Raw genomic sequence first — 18,868 nt, 5'->3', positions numbered from 1 at the left:
CTTCTTCAGTTGACAATAATAACATTGAAAAATAAATAAATAAAACAAATAATATATATATATTATTTACAACGCGGTACTCATATATCGTAGATACTGCAAGAGTATCGTTCGAGATTTTAACGCATATTTTCATCATATTGAATCAACTTAACTGGATTTTACTGTGTTGGGTTTTCTAGAGAACGTTGGGCCACTCATAAATTATATAATATCACTTGAAACTTAATCATCTATCCCTCAAGATACATTTAATAAACACTCTAACCGTATCCCCCTATTATTACACAACAGAATATTCCAACACTTGGAGTCATTTATTGCTGAAGAAAAACTTGGAATTTATTTACTGTTAATAATAACTTGTTGTAACATTAAAAGTATTAACTTCTTGTAATTGAAAAACTTGTTGTCATTTATTATTGAAGAAAAACTTGTTGAAATTCTACGATGAGTTACCAAGGGGTGAAGCACTGATGTAGTCACGCACCAGAAGCTATGGCTGAGCCATTGCGTTTCGACAGGTGCGACTGAATGAATGATGCAGTCACGACCTTAACCACCAAAAAATCGCATTATAAAAACTTCCATCTTATCCTCGCGTAATACTTTGGTGCCTTACGGGTGTCCCAGATTTCCCTATCTTAACATTATCTTATGTTAAGATAGGGAAATCTGGGACACCCGTAAATGAGAAATGAATGCATCAAGAAGAACCAGAACATGCTCGCGATGGCATCCAATGAGAATTGGATGCCATCTCACTGGATGCCATCGCCAACATTTTAAAAAGGGTGTTTTAATGTCTATAACGATGTAGTTTGATTGACGTCAGTCGTGATTAACCAAAAACATGCACAACAGAGTTTGATTATCAACGAGTTGTCCAATATTTTGATGATAATGACAAACTAGGTGCTCTTTGGTAAACGAAAACTTGTGATCAGTAATTAGGTATATCATTATTGGATACAGCCAAATTAGTAGGGTAGCTGAATAATTGTTCAGTTTTCTCAAAAGTAAATTTGATGCATTCGAGGCTTCTTTTCCAACCAGAAATAAACAAAAATGGATCGGGGCAGGAGATCTCAGGAAGGAAAGACAATTCCTTCGTCCTAGCACTCCACCACACACTTCAGTATTTTAACCAAACTGAATTAAATCCAAAACAAACGAATGGGAAAGAATATAACGTTCAAATACTTACGTGATTGGAATGAGGCCATCCTCGCTCTGCCTACTTTTTCCACCCACTTAAACAAGCTGTATTTTTGTGAAATTAGATCCTCCCATATGCCGAACATAAAAACGAATAATTAATATGCATCCAGAAGAAAATCAGTTTCTGAAAGCCAACAAAATCTTCCGATTCGCACTGGAAACATAAGTCCGTGTTGCGCAATACACAAATGAATAAAAGTGAAACCGTGCGCTGTTCAGAACTTCATAATGTCACTCACAGCAGAAAAAGAATACACAAATAACAGTGCATTGCACACGCCTGACGTAGCCGAGTGGTCAGGAGCGAGAGTGCATAACACGCGTTCCTTGAGTGGACCGGTGTTCAAGCCCGTGACTACTAAATACGATAAATATTTGTATTGACGATTTATTGTAAACTCTACTGACTTGGTTGTCGTGCCGGAGTATAAACTGAAAATTTATTTATTTTATATGAATGCTAACAAACATCCCTTAACAATTCTGAACATTTAAAAATAATATGAGCAGATTTAAGATGGGTCACGAAAATTCAACATGTAATTTTGTCACCGTTTGAAGTGTGCCACACTTTGAGGTAACATATATAGTCGTCGAATGGGCAGCTACTAGATGAATATCAGTTTTGCCTAGTCCCTCCCCCCCATAACGACATACTTGTCTTAATCAGTAGTTTTTTTAAATAACTGACTGCAACTTAATTTTAGCAATAAAATTACTGTACGTAAAATTAATCCTAAGAGCAGCAGAGCTCTCTTTTTCTAAATAATAATAGTAAATCGCTTGTAAAGAGGACTCTGCCATGTTAACGTTGATCCATTTTTTTTTTATTTCTGATTTTTCGAAATTTATAATACAGTATTAATATTATTTCTAATAATAACATACAGTTGCGGCATAACGAATTCAAAGACCCTGGAAGAGGATTGCCCTCGTGAATAGCACAGTTGGTCGAATCACCACCCACCGGATGGAAAATATCCGCGTTCAAGTCCAGTTGATGACATGAAGTATTTTTTATGGGCCTTTTTTCACAAGCCATATGGTGCAAGGAAGCCTGAGGCTTATGCTGCACCAGCCAAAAAAAATTTCTGAATTACCCAGAGACAGAGAGACAGACAGAGACAGAGAGTCAGAAGTAGAAGGGAATCACTAAGCAAGAGAATAATGATGATATCCAGCCCACGACTCTGGGTGTGCCAAGCCCATACTCACCAGATGTGAGCCCCTTGGGTTAGTCAGTCTCAAGTGAGAGTAGCATGGTTTTTCTCACGGAAACTCAGGTTTTTCATCCAACAAACAGAAAATCGACACAGTATACACAGAGTAATAAGGCCTTAGTGGTTGATGCTCCTAAAACCCTACTACAATGACAAAAGGGATTAGCAGGCTCTGTTAGGGAGTAACTTGCCAAATAACCTCCTCAGAAAATGCAGTTATTGGTTTCACATTAATTACTTTAAATCTGGTGCGTATGGGCTTCGCACACCCAGGGTCCTGAGCTGGATATCATCATTCTTCTCTTTCTTGGTAATGAATGTTTTAACTCCAGGGGCTCGCATCTGGTGAGTATGGGCTTGGCAAATCCAGGCCCCAAAGAGAAGAATGATGATGATATCCAGTCCTGAGCTGGATATCATCATTCTTCTCTTTCTTGGTCATTCCTTTCTACTTCTTTCTCTCCTAGGGTAACTAGGGAATTTTTTTTGGCTGGTGCAGCATAAGCTGTACCTCTCCAAAGTTACCCCTCTGAGAGTAACTTTGGAATTTTTTTGGTTGGTGCAGCGTAAGCCTCAGGCTTCCTTGCACTATATGGCTAATAATAATAATAAAGTAAATATGTTTATTGGATAGTTACTTCTATTAATTAGTACATTCAATAAAGATTATTTATTTAAAATTTAAATTTGATTGCTCCGCTTTTATCCTTTTTTTTATATAGAAAACAACTTTGACATATAAAGAATTGAGAGGCATATTAAAAAACACTGTTCTGATTCAAACAGTTTCAATGCACAAGTTGTTGGTTCGGTTGCATATAAGGTCCGAAAATTAGCAACTAAAGTTTAATGCTTCTATTGAAGATTGAATTTTATAAAATTCAGCTATGGGCAGCAGATTGTTCAATAAGTTACCTCCCAAAATTATGGAGGTAGTGACTCTAGTAGGAGTGCAAATGTTATGAAGGTTTCCGTTTTAATTTAATTTTTTATTTACTTATTCATTTGAGAATTGAAAACTCTAAATTTTCTTGCTATTTGTAATAAGAAAATTGAGAAAATACCAGACATGTAAGTGTTCCAGTTTTGTCTAAATTTGTTTACCAGCTGATAGGCTCAAATGTGGGGCTGTTCAGAACAAAACCAAACATCTGGCAGCCTTACTTCGGTTCCTAGATGTTTTAAGAAAATTTAATCTACTTCAAGTTGTTGAATTTTAGCAGTCCCTAACTGCACTAAAATAATACAGTATCTGATTATCTGAGGGAAACACAATAAACTACTATCTGAGTGGGTGGCCAGCCAACAAGCCACCCATTGTGCTTTTTGTCTTGCCTTTCATGAATGCATAGAGATTTCACTCTGGTGATTATACCAAACGTACTACCCACAAGGGTCTGGCAAATCAATCACAGCACAAATGCAATTTAGCCACATGGTCTAAGTCGTTGATACACTTAAAACACGTATTCTTACAAGGGTGGAAGTTCGAATCCCATCAATAACATGAGGAATTTTCGAGGGCTTTTTTTTTTTTTTTTTTTCACAACATGGCTGAATTAGTCATATGAAACGAGAATTGCATGATTGAACCCCATGTTCTACATGTAGCTGCAGTTTTATTTTGCATTTTGTGATAACTTTATAATCAGTATATGATTATGAATTAGATTATGGTACAATGAAATGAGCTGATTTGATATTAACAAGATGTGCTGTAGAGAACGATCACTCCCTCATTGCCTGGAATGCCAGCATTTCCCAGTATTCAACAGAATTTAACTGAACACTTAATTTCATGGAGGTCCATTAAATACAATTGGATGAGGAGACGGGAATTTGTTTTGTAATCACAATATCACAATCACAGGAATCACGATATACAATGAGTGATCGCTGAATTATGACCACCACTATGAAAACTGAATGCGACCCGTTGACCACGTGAGATTCGAGAGTGCAGAGTTAGTCGAGCTATGTAGCATAGATAAGGTGTCAGTGGTTCAGTAGGTAGTTAAATTCTGAACATGATGGGTAAAAGGATTTATCGGACTTTGATAAATGACAGATTGTAGGTGCTCGACGAGCTGGTGCCTCGATTTCCCAAATGGCTGAACTGGTGGGGTGTTCGAGAGTCGCCATAGTTAAAGTGTCCCAGGACTGGCGTCAAAATGGTCAAACAACGACCCGACGGAAAAACTGGAAAGGTCAGCGAAAGGTTGATGTTAGAGGTGAGTGCCGGGTCCAACGACTCGTACAGGCAAACATGCGCAGCACTGTTGAAGAGTTGACTACCCAATACAACATGGGCCAACCTGAAACGAAACAATATCTGGCATTACTATGTGTCGCACGTTCGCACATATAGGCTATACCAGCAGACAACCCCTACGGCATCCTCTCCTAATCAAGGTTCATCGGCATAAAAGACTCGCCTGGTGCAAAGCGCATGCAAGTTGGACGTTAGAAGACTGGAAGGTGTGCTGTCGTTGAGCCATTATGTACTTCACACCATAGATGGTCATGTACGGATTTGGCATCAACATGAGGCTCTTGATCCATCATGCATGGTATCAAAAGTGCAGGCCAGCAGAGGCGGTTGTGGTGTGGGACATGTTACACTGGCAGGAACTGGACCCCTGGTGCATGTGGAACAACGTATGTGGTCCTGCAATCGTCAACTGCTTGCTGTGTACACCCCACTGTTTCTTTTCTCCGAATGGCAATGGTGTCTTCCAAGATGACAATGCGCTGAGCCATCAGGCACTTGTTGTGCAGGAATGGTTTGAGGAACACAGTTCTGAATTCCAGCATATCGATTGGCCTCCAAACTCCTCTGATATCAATTCCACAGAGCACTTGTGGGACACTATGGAAAGACATATCAGGTGTCTGGATACACTAATCACCTCCATTCCTGCATTACTGACCGTATTACACACAGCTTGGTTGGCCATACCTCCAGAACGCTTCCAACATCTTGTTGAATCAATGCCACATCAGATAGCTGCTGTACTGAGGGCAAAAGGAGGACCTACAAAGTATTAGGTAGGTGGTCATAATTCAGTGATCATTGCGTATAACAGGAATCACAATATATAATGGATTGCTGGTTTAAAAGCAGAGCTAATAAGTTAGCTTTATCAGAGATGATAAAGATAAACAGATACTGCATTTGACCGAGATACAAAGATAGAAAAGTCAGATGGCATCATTGCCAATTACATCTTATAACCATTGATGTATTTGATAATAGACTGAACTGTCAAATGAGTGGACTGCATGCAACATTCTCAACACCATACTCTTGATTTGATAAGGAGAGATTACCAAATTGCTGAAAGAAGCATATGCTTCAAACATACACTGATGAGCCAAAACATTGACCAGCAAGTCGTTATGCAAATCGAAACAACTGCAGGTGAACTACGGCACGTGCACAGGTTGGGACATGGTATAAAAAGCACCTGATACTGAGCTCCGTTAATCAGTGTTACCCTTGTTCTTCAGATGGGAAAGGGAGCGGACTTAAGCGAGTTTGACAAAGGCCAAATTGTAATAGCCAGATGACTGGGTCAGAGCATATCTTAAATGGCACAGCTGTAGGGTGCTCACGGTCAGCTCTGGTCAGTACCTACCAAAAGTGGTCCGAGGAGGGGAAACCCACTAACTGCTGGTGAGAAATTGGACGACCACAGCTCGTCAATGCTTGAGGTGAGCTAAGGTTCTCCCGGATGGTACGTGGCAACAGAAGGGTGACTGTAGTTTAACTCGCTGGTAATTGGAATGCGGGAGTAATTATGGACTGCATGAACTGAAAATGGGACTGCATAGCCGCAGACCACTCCGAATGCCCATGCTAACCACGGTTCACCGGTTACAGGGTCTACAATGGGCACACGAGCATCGAAACTGGACCTCGAGTGATTGAAAGAAGGTAGTCTGGTCTGATGAATCACGTTTCCTGTTGCACAGTGTGGATGGCCTGGTACATGTGTATCGTTTACCTGGGGAAGTGATGGCACCTGGATGCACCGTGGGACAAAAACAACCCGGTGAGGGCGGTGCTTTGGGCGATGTTCTGCTGGGATACCCTGGGTCCAGTCATCCATGTGCTGGGCACTTTGACGTCTACCACCTAACTAAATATCATTGCTGACCAGGTACACCCTTTCATTGCAACGACCTTCCCCTCTGGTAGTGTCGCGTTTCAGCAGAATAATGCGCCATGCCACACCAACCGGATAGTTCGAGACTGGTTCACAGAACACGAGGAAGACTTCCAGATATTGTCCTGGCCTCCAAATTCCCCAGACATCAATCCCATCGAGCATCTGTGGTTTTTGTTGGAACAGCAACTCCGATCTGCAGCATCTCAACCACGGACCTTACAGGAGTTAAAGGATCTGCTAGTTATGTGTTGGTACCAGATACCACAAGACACATTTAGAAATCTTGTAGCATCCATGCCTCACTGGGAATGAGCTGTTTTGACTGCAGGTGGAGAACCAACATCATATTAGGTAGATGGTCATAATGTTTTGGCTCATCGGTGAATATGCACATTTCAGGAAACAGAGGGCAATTATTTTCCCTCAGTTTCCTGAAACGTGTTCTACAACTATTTGTTAATTCTTCCAATTAAAGTCTAGTAAGCCTATTTTCCTTTGATTTTTTTGCCTTGTGTCTAATTTGTTGAGCTCTTTAAAAGTTTCTTGTAATTTATGAGATTGATAGTGGTATAACACCTATGAAATAAGTTGTTTCATGCTTAGTTCTTTACATATTAGGCTTCATCACATGCATCTTCCAACACTCTGAGAAGATTACAGTACAGCAGTGAGAGTTGCAGCTAATGCAGCATTCTCGATAAAATTAAATTATATAATTTGTTCACCAAAACACACAGAAAAGAAATAATTATCCCAGTCTGCCTTGGAAATTTTTCATGTTGAGATTGCCCAAAAGTCTCATTTGTGACTTTTGTGTGCAATTTACACATAACTGAGAGATGATCATTATTATGGAGATCATTTATTACTGAACCATTCCATACTTGGAGGTGAAGGAACAGATGGAAAGTACTATGGGCTAATAGAAAAATGCATATAGATGTGGGAACTGCCATTTAACAAGGAAAGGTTAGATTATGTTTTGTGCTTATCTATTAACAATTTAGTTATTTACCCTCTGTTACAGATTGAGTTCTAGGAATGCTTTGGGTAAAACTAAATGCTAATGGAATTCTTATTCTTTCTCAGTTTGATATACATATAACATAAGGCATAAATTGGAAAAAGATGGTTGGGGGCATCGGCACCGGCAGGGTATATTTCAAGGTGGTGCATGTAGTAATAAATTTTTTGTTCACCAAATTTTCATCAAAATAAATTAATGAAAATATTAAAAATTGTACATTACTTCAAAATCTAAAGGTGGTGCACTTGCACCATGCTGCCAGCACCTATGGTTGGAGGATAGACTTGCAAATTTGCTTTCATCCAGACAGTAATTGATTGTTGAAACAAATTTCCATCTGGGTTTTTTTTTTGTTTATAATGTCTAAGCTTGCACCATTTTGCCTCCACTAATACTAATTAATTTCCAAGAGTGAATCTATGATCTTTAGTGAAACTTTCTTGTACTGTATAAGATTATTTATTTCCTAATTGTCTTTTATATAGATATAATTTTTTTTTTTTTTACTGTTTAGGTGATTACATGCAACAAGAATATCTGCACGTTACAAATAACAGATACTACAGGAAGCCATCAGTTTCCAGCAATGCAAAGGCTGAACATATCCAAAGGCCATGCCTTCATTTTGGTATATGCCATCTCCAGCAGACAAAGTCTAGAAGAACTAAAACCCATTTATGACATCATCAAAGAAGTAAAAGGCTCTATGGAAGGCATTCCTATCATGCTTATAGGAAATAAATGTGATGAAAGTGAAAGCCGAGAAGTAGAATATCAACATGGACTTGACCAAGCTCATCGATGGGCATGCGGATACATGGAAACATCTGCCAAAACTAACTACAATGTCAAGGAATTATTCCAGGAACTGCTGAATATGGAAAAACGAAGGACCATGAGTCTTCAACTTGATGCAAAGAAAACACGGTCTCAAGTTAGGAAGGAAAAGTTGAAAGGTAACTGTCTGATAATGTGATTGTCTATAAAATATGGTACTCAGTGGGACCAAAATAAAGTACATGCAGTTTGTTGTGCTTTTGTCATTTTCATTGTGTCATGGGACCAATGTGAGCGGGTGTGTCAGGTCACAATTAAAAGTTACTGGTGATAAAGATCATTATTCCAAGCATATCATTATGAATGTGTCATGACAAATTCTGCATGGGGCTGAATCTCATAACGACAAAAGCTTCAAGGAACTGGCAAACAAAAAAAAAAAAAAAAAAAAACTAACCTAGCAACTGACAAGATATTTAATTCTTGTTACAGGAATTAACTCTATCAACAGTGATCAATATTTCATCAGACTTATTGTATACCCCATTTCATGTACCCCTAAGTAAGGTCCAAGACCAAAGCTGAAGTGGATATTCCCATTAATCCAGCCATTCTGCTGTGAAATGTATTTTATGAAATCTGCTGTTGCTTTTGCAAATTATGTGATGTTATTTTGCAAGTAATTCCATGTATGCTTAGCATCTATTCTATATTTACTATAAAGATATGTGGCAAATAATAAAAACTGACATATTAAAAGCTACACATTTGATGTCTGTATATAACCAAGTTATTACAAGCAAACATTTTTCTGTCATGACCTATGCTGTGAGTCTCAACGTATAGTACACTTGGCACTTTTGGACTATGGAATTTGCTAGGTAATAAGAGAAATTATAAAATTCTAACACAATTCCACACCTGCACCAGAGAGGGAGGGGGGTATGATTGAAGTTCACAGTGCATTATTGTAATATGTTCTTGTTCAATTTAAAGCTTCAACAGCATTCTATATTGCTTTTGCCATCATAAACTGTTGAGGAATCAACAAAATATTAGCTGTTATGTGAAGACTAAAATTTACACTTTTTTCATGATGTCCTGAAGTCTTTCATGATGTCTTTTTCGTTATATCTTGGTTGTTGCTCTAGCCTGTTGTAACTGTAATTAAACAACATTCTTGAAAGCTATAATTTATTTGGATTAAAGACTGGTGGTCACAAAAGGACAGAATAAAAATAAAAGGAAACCGTACAACAAGAGCTATCTCCAGTCAGAGAGAGAGAGAGAGAGAAAGAGAGTGGCATTCCACATGATTCTGCACAATGATTAACAATGTGTGCTTTCTCTTTATATCATAAACAAAGAAAACCCCTGAACCCAGAATACTTATGGTGCATCATCATAGGGATAAGGATATGAGAGTTGCACTGTGCAACAGTAAGTTCTATTTACTTTATTTTTTGAAATTCTGCCAGATTTCAAGGGTTTCTACAAGTTAGAATATCAGATTATTACGACATTCCAACTGTACTACTTTTTTCCTTGACGTACTGCACATTTAAAAGAATAATTTTGCCTGCTATTTTAATTTCAAGTATTATACAATCCATTCACAAAAGTGTACAATTGTAAATTGATGTGGTCTTTTCACCAATCGTAAAAAATAAAACACACTGTTAAAATTTTCTGTTTGGCACTACTAAAGTAGCTACATGAAGTCATTTAAATTAATCATAAATGACTTCCTTTCCTCAGAAACACCTACACCTCTTTAACCTTAAAATCCAGAAAGGAGCATTTCTAAGTGATTGTTCAGCCTGGCCAAGTTTGATCTGTTTTCATTAATTGTGTAGTGCCCTTTTTCTTTATTCAAAAATTCGCGGGATTCGAACCCGCGACCTTTGGGTTGCTAGGCAGGTACTTTACCCACCCGGCTAGCCCAGTCGGCGTGGGATGAACTGTTCATGGCAGTGATCTGGTGTAGTTCAGTCTGAGGCATATGTATGATGTGATCAAATTTACGTGGTCTAGCATCTCTGTGGAATGGTTTGATATTTCACAGAGTCCACTGCTGGACCTGATGCTGCCCTGAATGATGTGCTAATCATTATTAAAGCACTTGCTTATACTCTGGCACAACCACCAAGTTAGTGGAATTTACAATAAATCATCAATACAGTTGGTGTACCAAATAAACTAGCCACCTAGTGTAAGTGGTTCACTAAATAATATGCTCCACTGGACATAATTGCAATTCTAAAATACTTCTATCATTCACTAATGTACCTTGAAAAAAAATAATAATAATAAAAAATAACATAGCAAACACTCTTGAATGGTCTCATGAATTTGTTAAAACTGCTGACTGTTCCCTGTTAAATGAGTGCTTCACTTGAATGACTTTCACTAGAAATTTAGTTAACTTATTAAACACACTGTTCATAAAGTAGGTTGTTGTTGTTGTTATTTGGTGTTTAGGAGCATTAGCAACTAAGGCCATATTGCTCCGGGGATATGCGGTGGTCATTCCCTGACCTTTCCGTATCCTCCGTATTTGGTGGTCACGGGCTTGAACCCCGGTCTAATCAAGAAGTGTGTGTGCTATGCACTGCTGCTCCTGCCCACCTGGAGGTGCCTCATAAAGTAGGAAAGAACTTTATAAAATAAAATTCTAACACAATGAATTCTAAAGAAATTTTAGAACATGTAAAATTATTCCATCATGGATGAACTCATTTAAAACTTGGACAGGAAATCAGTATCAAATGATTTTTTCCTGCTTCTACATTGATTTTGAACTAAAAAGTCAGAATTAAGCTTATTGCTTAATTCTGAGAGTGATGACATATGCTTAATCGAAACATGGCTCCAAAATAACAGGTACCCTGCTGCCCTTCTGCATTGTTTTAGTTATAACTGCATTGCAAAGGAAAGAGAAAATAAAAGGGGTGGAGGAGTAATAATTCTATACAAAAATGTTTTGACATTTTTGTATAGAATCATTACAACACACTAAAGAAAACAGAAGTGAACTTTTTACATAGCTACCCTGATATCTAAGCATAATAGATACAATTGTAATGGTAGGAAGCAAACACATCACTGTCAAAACATCAGGATGCTAAAACTAAGTTGTATGATACCATGGAAATGGAAGCATTAAATATGAACCAATTAAAAATACCGGCAACAAGAAGAATAGAATGCCCATACTTGGATACAATATAACAATGAAAACATTACCTTAAAAGGATAATATGAAATTTGCATCAGATCAACACCCACTCACATTTAAAACCACTTGAAGAAGACTCCATAATAAACCAACAAATATTTCACAACTGAAAAACAAAACATATTAAAACTGATATCATATTAAAATAACTCATGGAATATAACTGGCAAAACCTACACCAAACTACTGACAAATGATGAATGCTTTAACAGCACTCTCCAAAGGAACTGTTACATATAGCTCAAGAAGGAACATCCACAGAAATAAAAACATCAGATTGGGCAAAAACATGGTTATGCTGACAATTAAAAAGTAATGTTTAAAAATAAACAAAAATTGTACAGAAAACGGAAGAATGAGATATGGAAGCCTATGGAAGCTCTTACTTATTTAGAAAATGGAAGAGAACTGGACATCTAGCTGATGATGTCTAATAAAAACACGAGAGAGCATATTTCATTCAGAGGAAGCAATGGACACATGAAACAGTGAAAGCAAAATTAAGACAAGACACAAGAACTGTCAAAAAAAAAAAAAACTCCACACAGAAAATGACTGAAAAATCTTTAAGGAATGGACTTTAGCCACATTTGGACATCCCTTCAAGGGATAGTAAATTAATAATGAAGAAAACGTTAATAAGTTGCAAGAAATTATCAAAACGATTAAGGTAACTGACCACCAATCAAGCTGTGACTAATAATGAAAAACAGAATGGTCAATAATAACAGAGCCAAGTTAAAATTAATCAATAGTCTTCCAAAATAAAGCAACAACTGGGACAGATAAATTTCCACTATTTATGAATAAAATCTGCAGCATCGCATCACTGACATACTAGTACACATATTCCAGAGAATACTGAAAGAAGAGGGGTTTCTCGAAGCAGTGGAAAAACTACTACAGAAACCTATTCCTATCCCCAAAATCAATAACCCTAAATCTGTATAATATTTCAGCCCAACATTGTAGGGCTAAAATATACTACAAAGTCTTAAAAACAATTGGTGCCATTATTCAGCATTTCTTTAAGCAGAAACCATAATATCTCCACTCAGTAATCACACAGAGGTCTACTATTACAAATAGTAGACCTCTCAAATAGTAGACCTTATTAGAGACCCAGAAAGCTATAAACAATGGCAATAAGATGTCATTATTTTAGATGTGGCAGCTACATAAAACATCCATCCCTGCTCTCACAGTTAATGTGCAGGATTACTTCCTCATTACAAGAAATATCCTCAACATTTTAACCAACATGCTTTAAGGCAGACAAATTACAGTAATGAAAGGAAACATGAGTGCTATGTATCAGGTAAGAAAGAGGTTCTATAAAGAGGCAGACAAGATGCCTTCTTGTGCAACCAACAATACATATGAATGACAACTAAGTCTAAACAATTCAGTTGCACATTGACTGAGATGAAGGGCTGAATTTCCTTCCACAATCTAAGTATATCGAGGGGGGGGGGGGAAACATATGTGGCACTCCGGACCACCAGACAGAAGCTCAATGGCATTAGAAACCTCCAGTCTAACATTAAAAAAAATAACAGTTGCATTATTTGTTATTCCTTTATAAGCATCACAAATATGGTCATTAGCTCTGGAGAGCAGAATTAAGGTTTCCCCATACCTGGAATACTGGCTCTTGAGATTTTTTAATTTATTTTTTTATTTTATTGATAACAAGATACACGGGGTAACCATGAACAGTGTATCTGAGAGTAGAACAATGAACAGAGTTGGCAACTATAATTTTGTTACTGTTAGGAAATCCAACAGTATTAAAAACCATAAAAATCAGTTGAAACATTAAAATCATATGTGCAAAATGAAGTGTATGGCAAGTTTAGTTACCAGTAAAAGAAATAATAATAGAATTAAAAGAAAAGAAAAGAAAAACACAATTTTTTTTAAAAATTAAATAAATAAAAATAAACCACAAAGGTTAAATGAGAACTAATCACTTTGCAATCTAAGAGACTCCATTCACAGAAAGGAGTTTATCAGAAATTGAGATTTGTCAAAAAAGTCAATGATAGAGTTATCTGGTAATTCTGTTAAGTGTACTGAACTTCATAAAGTCCGTGTTGGCAGAGGCAAGACGAAACAGCATGAGATTCCTGATTTGTACAGAAGGATCATAGAAGTTGATTTTGCTTAGGATATCAGTTGCTTTGTAGGTTTCAGTGATTACTTTGGCAAGAAGGGTGATGTCAACAATAATTCTTCTGGCACTCAGATTATGAGGTATCAGATGAAAGTAATCACAGTGATTCATAGCGTACTGAATGATAAAACAGAGGGTTACAGAACGTGAGATAGTGGACAAATTTTTTTAGACTACTTCTAATTTGGTAAGTAAACTCTTGGTATGAGGATTCCAGGTATAGATGGCTAATTAGGATTAAGGTAAGCCTTTCACCATTTCAAAGGCATTCTATAATCCAACCTACAGGTCACACCCTGAAGACAAGTAAAAATCAAGAAATCTCTCTCTCTTGCCCAACTTTTAATGAGAATAATGGATTTGCCAAAAGCTGGAGATTGGATTAAGACATAGAGAGAATCAAAGACGAGTTGCAGGAAACAAACTACAACTAAGAAACAAAATCACCCATTTAAATAGCCTCAAAAGATTCTTTCCAGCAAATGCCATACAGATGCTCAATTACCTTGATATCAACCCTGAGAAACTTTGTACAAACAAATCATATAGAAAAGGAGTACTGGAAAATCCATATGTACAAATCCAGATGTAAACTTCTATATCAGGAACCTCCAGAATGAGGATATTGATCCCACCTTACAGTGGGATAGGTTAGAAGAGAGAATACTGTGCAGATTACTACATATTATAATACCTTGTAAAATAAATAAAATCTCTGAAATAAAAATTACAAATTAAAAGTAATGTCATGTCTTGTAATGTCATGTCAATTTTAAATATCAATTTATTCATTTTAAAATAATGTTAATCATGCTTATAGTTATTTTTAATATTTAATTTAATATTTATTTAAATTAAAATAAATATTGATTTATTTAAAATGTATTTTTAGTTATTTTTAATATTTAATTTAATATTTAATTAAATTAAAATAAATACTGATTTATTTAAAATTTATTTTTAGTTATTTTTAATATTTTTAATCACTCTTATAGTTATTTCCCATATTCAATCATATTTTTCAGTGTTAAAATATATAGGCTGAAGATTCCAGACTTCAGTTTGTAAAACATCCTCCTTGCTGCAAGAGCATGAAATTAAGTGATATAACAACTTGTCTGAAACCTGTCTTTGGCTCCTTCTAGGTCTTATTATCCAATCTCCAGCTCTCGGTAAATTGAATCTTCTCATTAAAAGTTGGGCAAGAGTTAAGCTGTTTCTTGTGATTGTATAATGCAATTGTTAGGCTGCATCTTGGGTACTGCATACAGGTCTGGAAGCCTCATTTTAAAAAAAGATGTAGATCTCTTGGAATGGGTGAAAAGAAGGGCAATCAGATTAGTCATGAACACAAAGGGGTACTCTTACTGGTTCTACAAATTGCAGCACTTGGGAAGTATGCACTTGCGAGGAGACCTAACTGAGTGTTTTAAATGGACTGAGTAACTTAATGATGATGATGGCATTCTTACTCTTTCTCAAGCAACGTACAAAAGGAGACAAACTTAAATTGAAAAAGAATGACTGCCGAATAGAAAATTTGCTTTCAGAGGATAACTGATTGTTGGAACAAACTCTCATCTGGTGTTGAAGAAGTGGGTTGTTTGAATAAATTTAAGGAAGAATTAGACTTATTTATTAGCGGGAATAGACAGATGAGATGGATAGTTTATTTTTTCTTGCATCATTTGCTACTTTTATTACTACTAATAATAATAAGAACCTAGTCATTCAATTTGGCCCTAGTAAGGTTATGCAACGGCCTCCGTAGCCGAGTGGTCATGTGGACATGTGTATATGTAAGGGCGGCACCTAGAACGTTTGTTCAACTCCGCCTCGTGTCTCTGCGAACAACAGTATCACTACAAATGGGCCAGATATGTGTGTGACGTATGTTTCTGTGTGTTCTATTGTTATGTTCTGGCCTCTTGGCTACCCAGAAGCATCAGTCACCTGGACAGATGATTCTGGGTACTCGTCCACACCACGGGAAGGTGGGCCAGTCCCAGCAAAACACGTACTGTCTCAAGAGAGACTCTGACCCGAGTGGTCAGGAGCGGGAGTGCAGTAGCACCGGTGTTCAAGCCCCTGACTGCTAAATACGGTCGATCTGCGAACCTGCAATGAACCAGCGTGGCAGATTATGGTCCATTTCCCTCAGCATGAATTGTTGAGGAAGCTTCCATCTTGCAGTGGGTTGATAATGGCTGCAGTTTATCTTTTTTTTTTTAAGGTTATGCAAGGCTATGGAGTTTAAGCAAGGCTCATGGAGTAGAAAGTTTTTAAAATTTTTTAAAAAACATCCGTGTTGCTTAATTTTTAAAAAAAATTCCACCCCCACATGGGATAAACAAATATATGAGCTGTGTTAAGGTTGTTAAGAGCAAAAACAGGCACACAGAGTTGCTTTTATATACGAATACTAGGAGCATAGTAAATAAATTTGATATATGTTAAGTATTGGTAAAGTCGTCAAATTTGGACATCACAGGGATATGAGAAATGTGGTGCCGCTATGACACAGGGGATGCTGAATACAATGTGTGCAGAAAGGTAAGAAAGGATGGGGGAGGAAATTAAGCTATCAGTTAAGAAACAGAGATTCCAAAGCAATATACATATACTCAATGACATGGACTTCCAGTGTAATGTTGGGTAAGTCTGGTGTGATACAGGCACTAGGAAAACAAAAATGAGAGCATTATGTTCTTTTACTGGTATGGCACACAGGTAAATTGAAATGGAGAACAGTGAAAATTTAAACAACTCAACTTGTCTTTAATTTAATAGAGAAATGCACAATTATAAGAAGGTTTGTGGTGCTTCCCATACTGCTACAATGACCAGACTGCTGTCTTAATTACACCTCAAGTTCTCCAGGTTCTTCTCTGCTATAAGCTAAATAATTACAATAAGCACAATACACAATCATAAAGAAAAAAAAGAGTGGGCCAGTAAAGAATGTTGTATCATAGGGGATTTTACTATTCCAAATATTGACTGAAACTAGTGGTCTGGTCACTTATTCAGTAGTGGAAGTCATCCTGTAACTACTGGATGACCCCCTGCACCAACAATAAGAGAAAGCAATACTCTTGATCTCAGTCACTGAGAAATGAATCTTCATGCATTAAAAATTTTCAGGTGAAGGCTATCAATATACTGGGATCGCTGCTAGCTAGTGAACTAGCTAGCAGTCATCACAGTATATTGATGTGTAATTTATTTAAAAATTACACATCAATATTATCACAAGTAAAAGAAAAAAGTTTTGCTTTTGCAAATGATTAAAAAATATTGTAAATGGAAGCTAATGATAAATAGGCAGTGTTCAGTTGAGTAATTATAGAATCTTTTTATACTAAGACAGAGAGAGAGGGAGTTCAGTGTTTAGACATAAAGGTATGCTGTATGTCCAATGAACTGATGAAACTAATAACAGAAAACAAAAATGTATGGGTTGATTATAAATTATCAGGGGAATATGGAAGGTTATGGAAAGTACAGACTAGTCTATATTCAAGAAAAGAATTCTTTGCTTATGTTAACACTAGAAGGAAAAGGGTGAATCACAATGGGCAACTAATTACAATCATCAGTAGTTATACAAACTATATAACTACTGAGGATCCTGTTCAGATTTCTAAAAAACTGAATAAATATTTTGCATCTACATTCATGCATGAAGAAGTTTTTAGAGATGGGAATACCACAAGTATACTAAATTATAACTGAGAGCTAAATGATATTTGATAACTGAGAAGAAAATATCACCCTCTATTAACTTCTCCTCTAAATATTAACCTTGTTATATTGCTGAAGCTCTAAAAGTAAATAAGGCATCTGGGGCTGATGGAATCTATCCAATTATAGTAAAAGAAGCAACAAAAGAAGTAAGAAAACTTGTAGCCATAATTATGAGGGCATCCTTGGATTCAGAGTAGGTCTGTACAGATTGAAGTTTGTGGATATCTCTGCTATTCATGAGGGGGATGGTGAATAATTATAGACATTTAAGCTTGACTTCTGTGTAGGAAAAATATATTATAAGTCAGTGGCTAAAGATGTAATGCAGGATCATCTTGACAGGAATGCAGTTGTATAGCAATCAGAAATGGATATTGTCTGACAAATCTGATTAGCTACTGTGAGGTAGTCACAAAGGAGCTGAATGCAAAATACTGGTATAATTGTGACACTGTATACTTAGAATTCAGTAGGTTTGCTTAACTGTAAATTTGCTGTACTTTTGCTTGCCTGTAGTGTAAATTTATCCAAATCTTTTTCTGCTCCCCTTTTATATTGTAGGTAAAATATAATTGATTATCCAACAAAAAAAATTAACTATCTGAAATACCCTCCATCCCAACTGTTTTGATTAACTCGGATTCTACAGCACTGTAAATATGCAATTTGGCATATTTACAGTGGCAACTTTACCTATTAAAAAATTGACATTATGACTGAATGAAATATAGAAATTGAAAATACTATACAATAAATGTGTACATTTTAAAGTATTTTTCATTATTCAATTAACTGGAAAAATTATGTAGCCGTAAAGACCACGATACTCACTGTTCTGGATAATTGATGCCCTACTCTACTTCTCTTCAACATAACTGATATGATGTGATATGAACGATATGATGTGGTTACAAAGGAACTGGATGCGAAAAATAATTTCGATATCATATATTTGGATTTCAGGAAAGCTTTTCGCACTGTTGCGCATGGAAGACTATTGTACAAATTGGAGCAGAATGGTATTAAGGGTAAGTTGCTACAATGGATAAAAGGATGATTGAGTGGGAGAAGACAGAGGGTGGTAATTAATGGGTGCTGCTCTTCATGGACTAATGTTATTAGTGGAGTCCCACAGGGTTCGGTGTTGGGTCCTCTGTTGTTTTGTATATTTATCAATGATATTGATGAAGGGATATCAGGCTTAGTGTCGAAGTTTGCAGATGATACAAAGGTTGGCAGGGTTGTTAATGACAGTAATGGCAGTGTGCTACTGCAACAGGATCTAGATAA

The 18,868-nt window shown here is 36.6% G+C and overlaps 1 protein-coding gene across 3 annotated transcripts in view; it reads left to right on the top strand.

Annotated features, from left to right (window-relative positions):
* LOC150077609 (GTP-binding protein Di-Ras2-like) overlaps positions 1–9,112 on the top strand; it is a 117,693-nt gene extending 108,581 nt beyond the window's left edge. For 2 of the 3 annotated variants that reach the window (XM_090385602.1, XM_090385603.1), the window contains exon 4: positions 8,155–9,111. In XM_090385602.1, the coding sequence (XP_090241728.1) occupies positions 8,155–8,616 (462 nt within the window). In that variant the 3' untranslated portion in view covers positions 8,617–9,111. Of the gene's footprint in view, positions 1–8,154 lie in introns of all 3 variants that reach the window. The other variant, XM_090385601.1, reaches the window with a different exon arrangement.
* Positions 9,113–18,868: the final 9,756 nt, after the last annotated feature.

Source organism: Mastigoproctus giganteus, chromosome 12 (genome assembly GCF_048544385.1).
Source record: "Mastigoproctus giganteus isolate SK-2022 chromosome 12, ASM4854438v1, whole genome shotgun sequence".
NCBI lineage: Eukaryota > Metazoa > Arthropoda > Arachnida > Uropygi > Thelyphonidae > Mastigoproctus > Mastigoproctus giganteus.
Note: the sequence above shows the minus strand (reverse complement) of the source record. Positions and strands in the feature narration are given on the sequence as shown.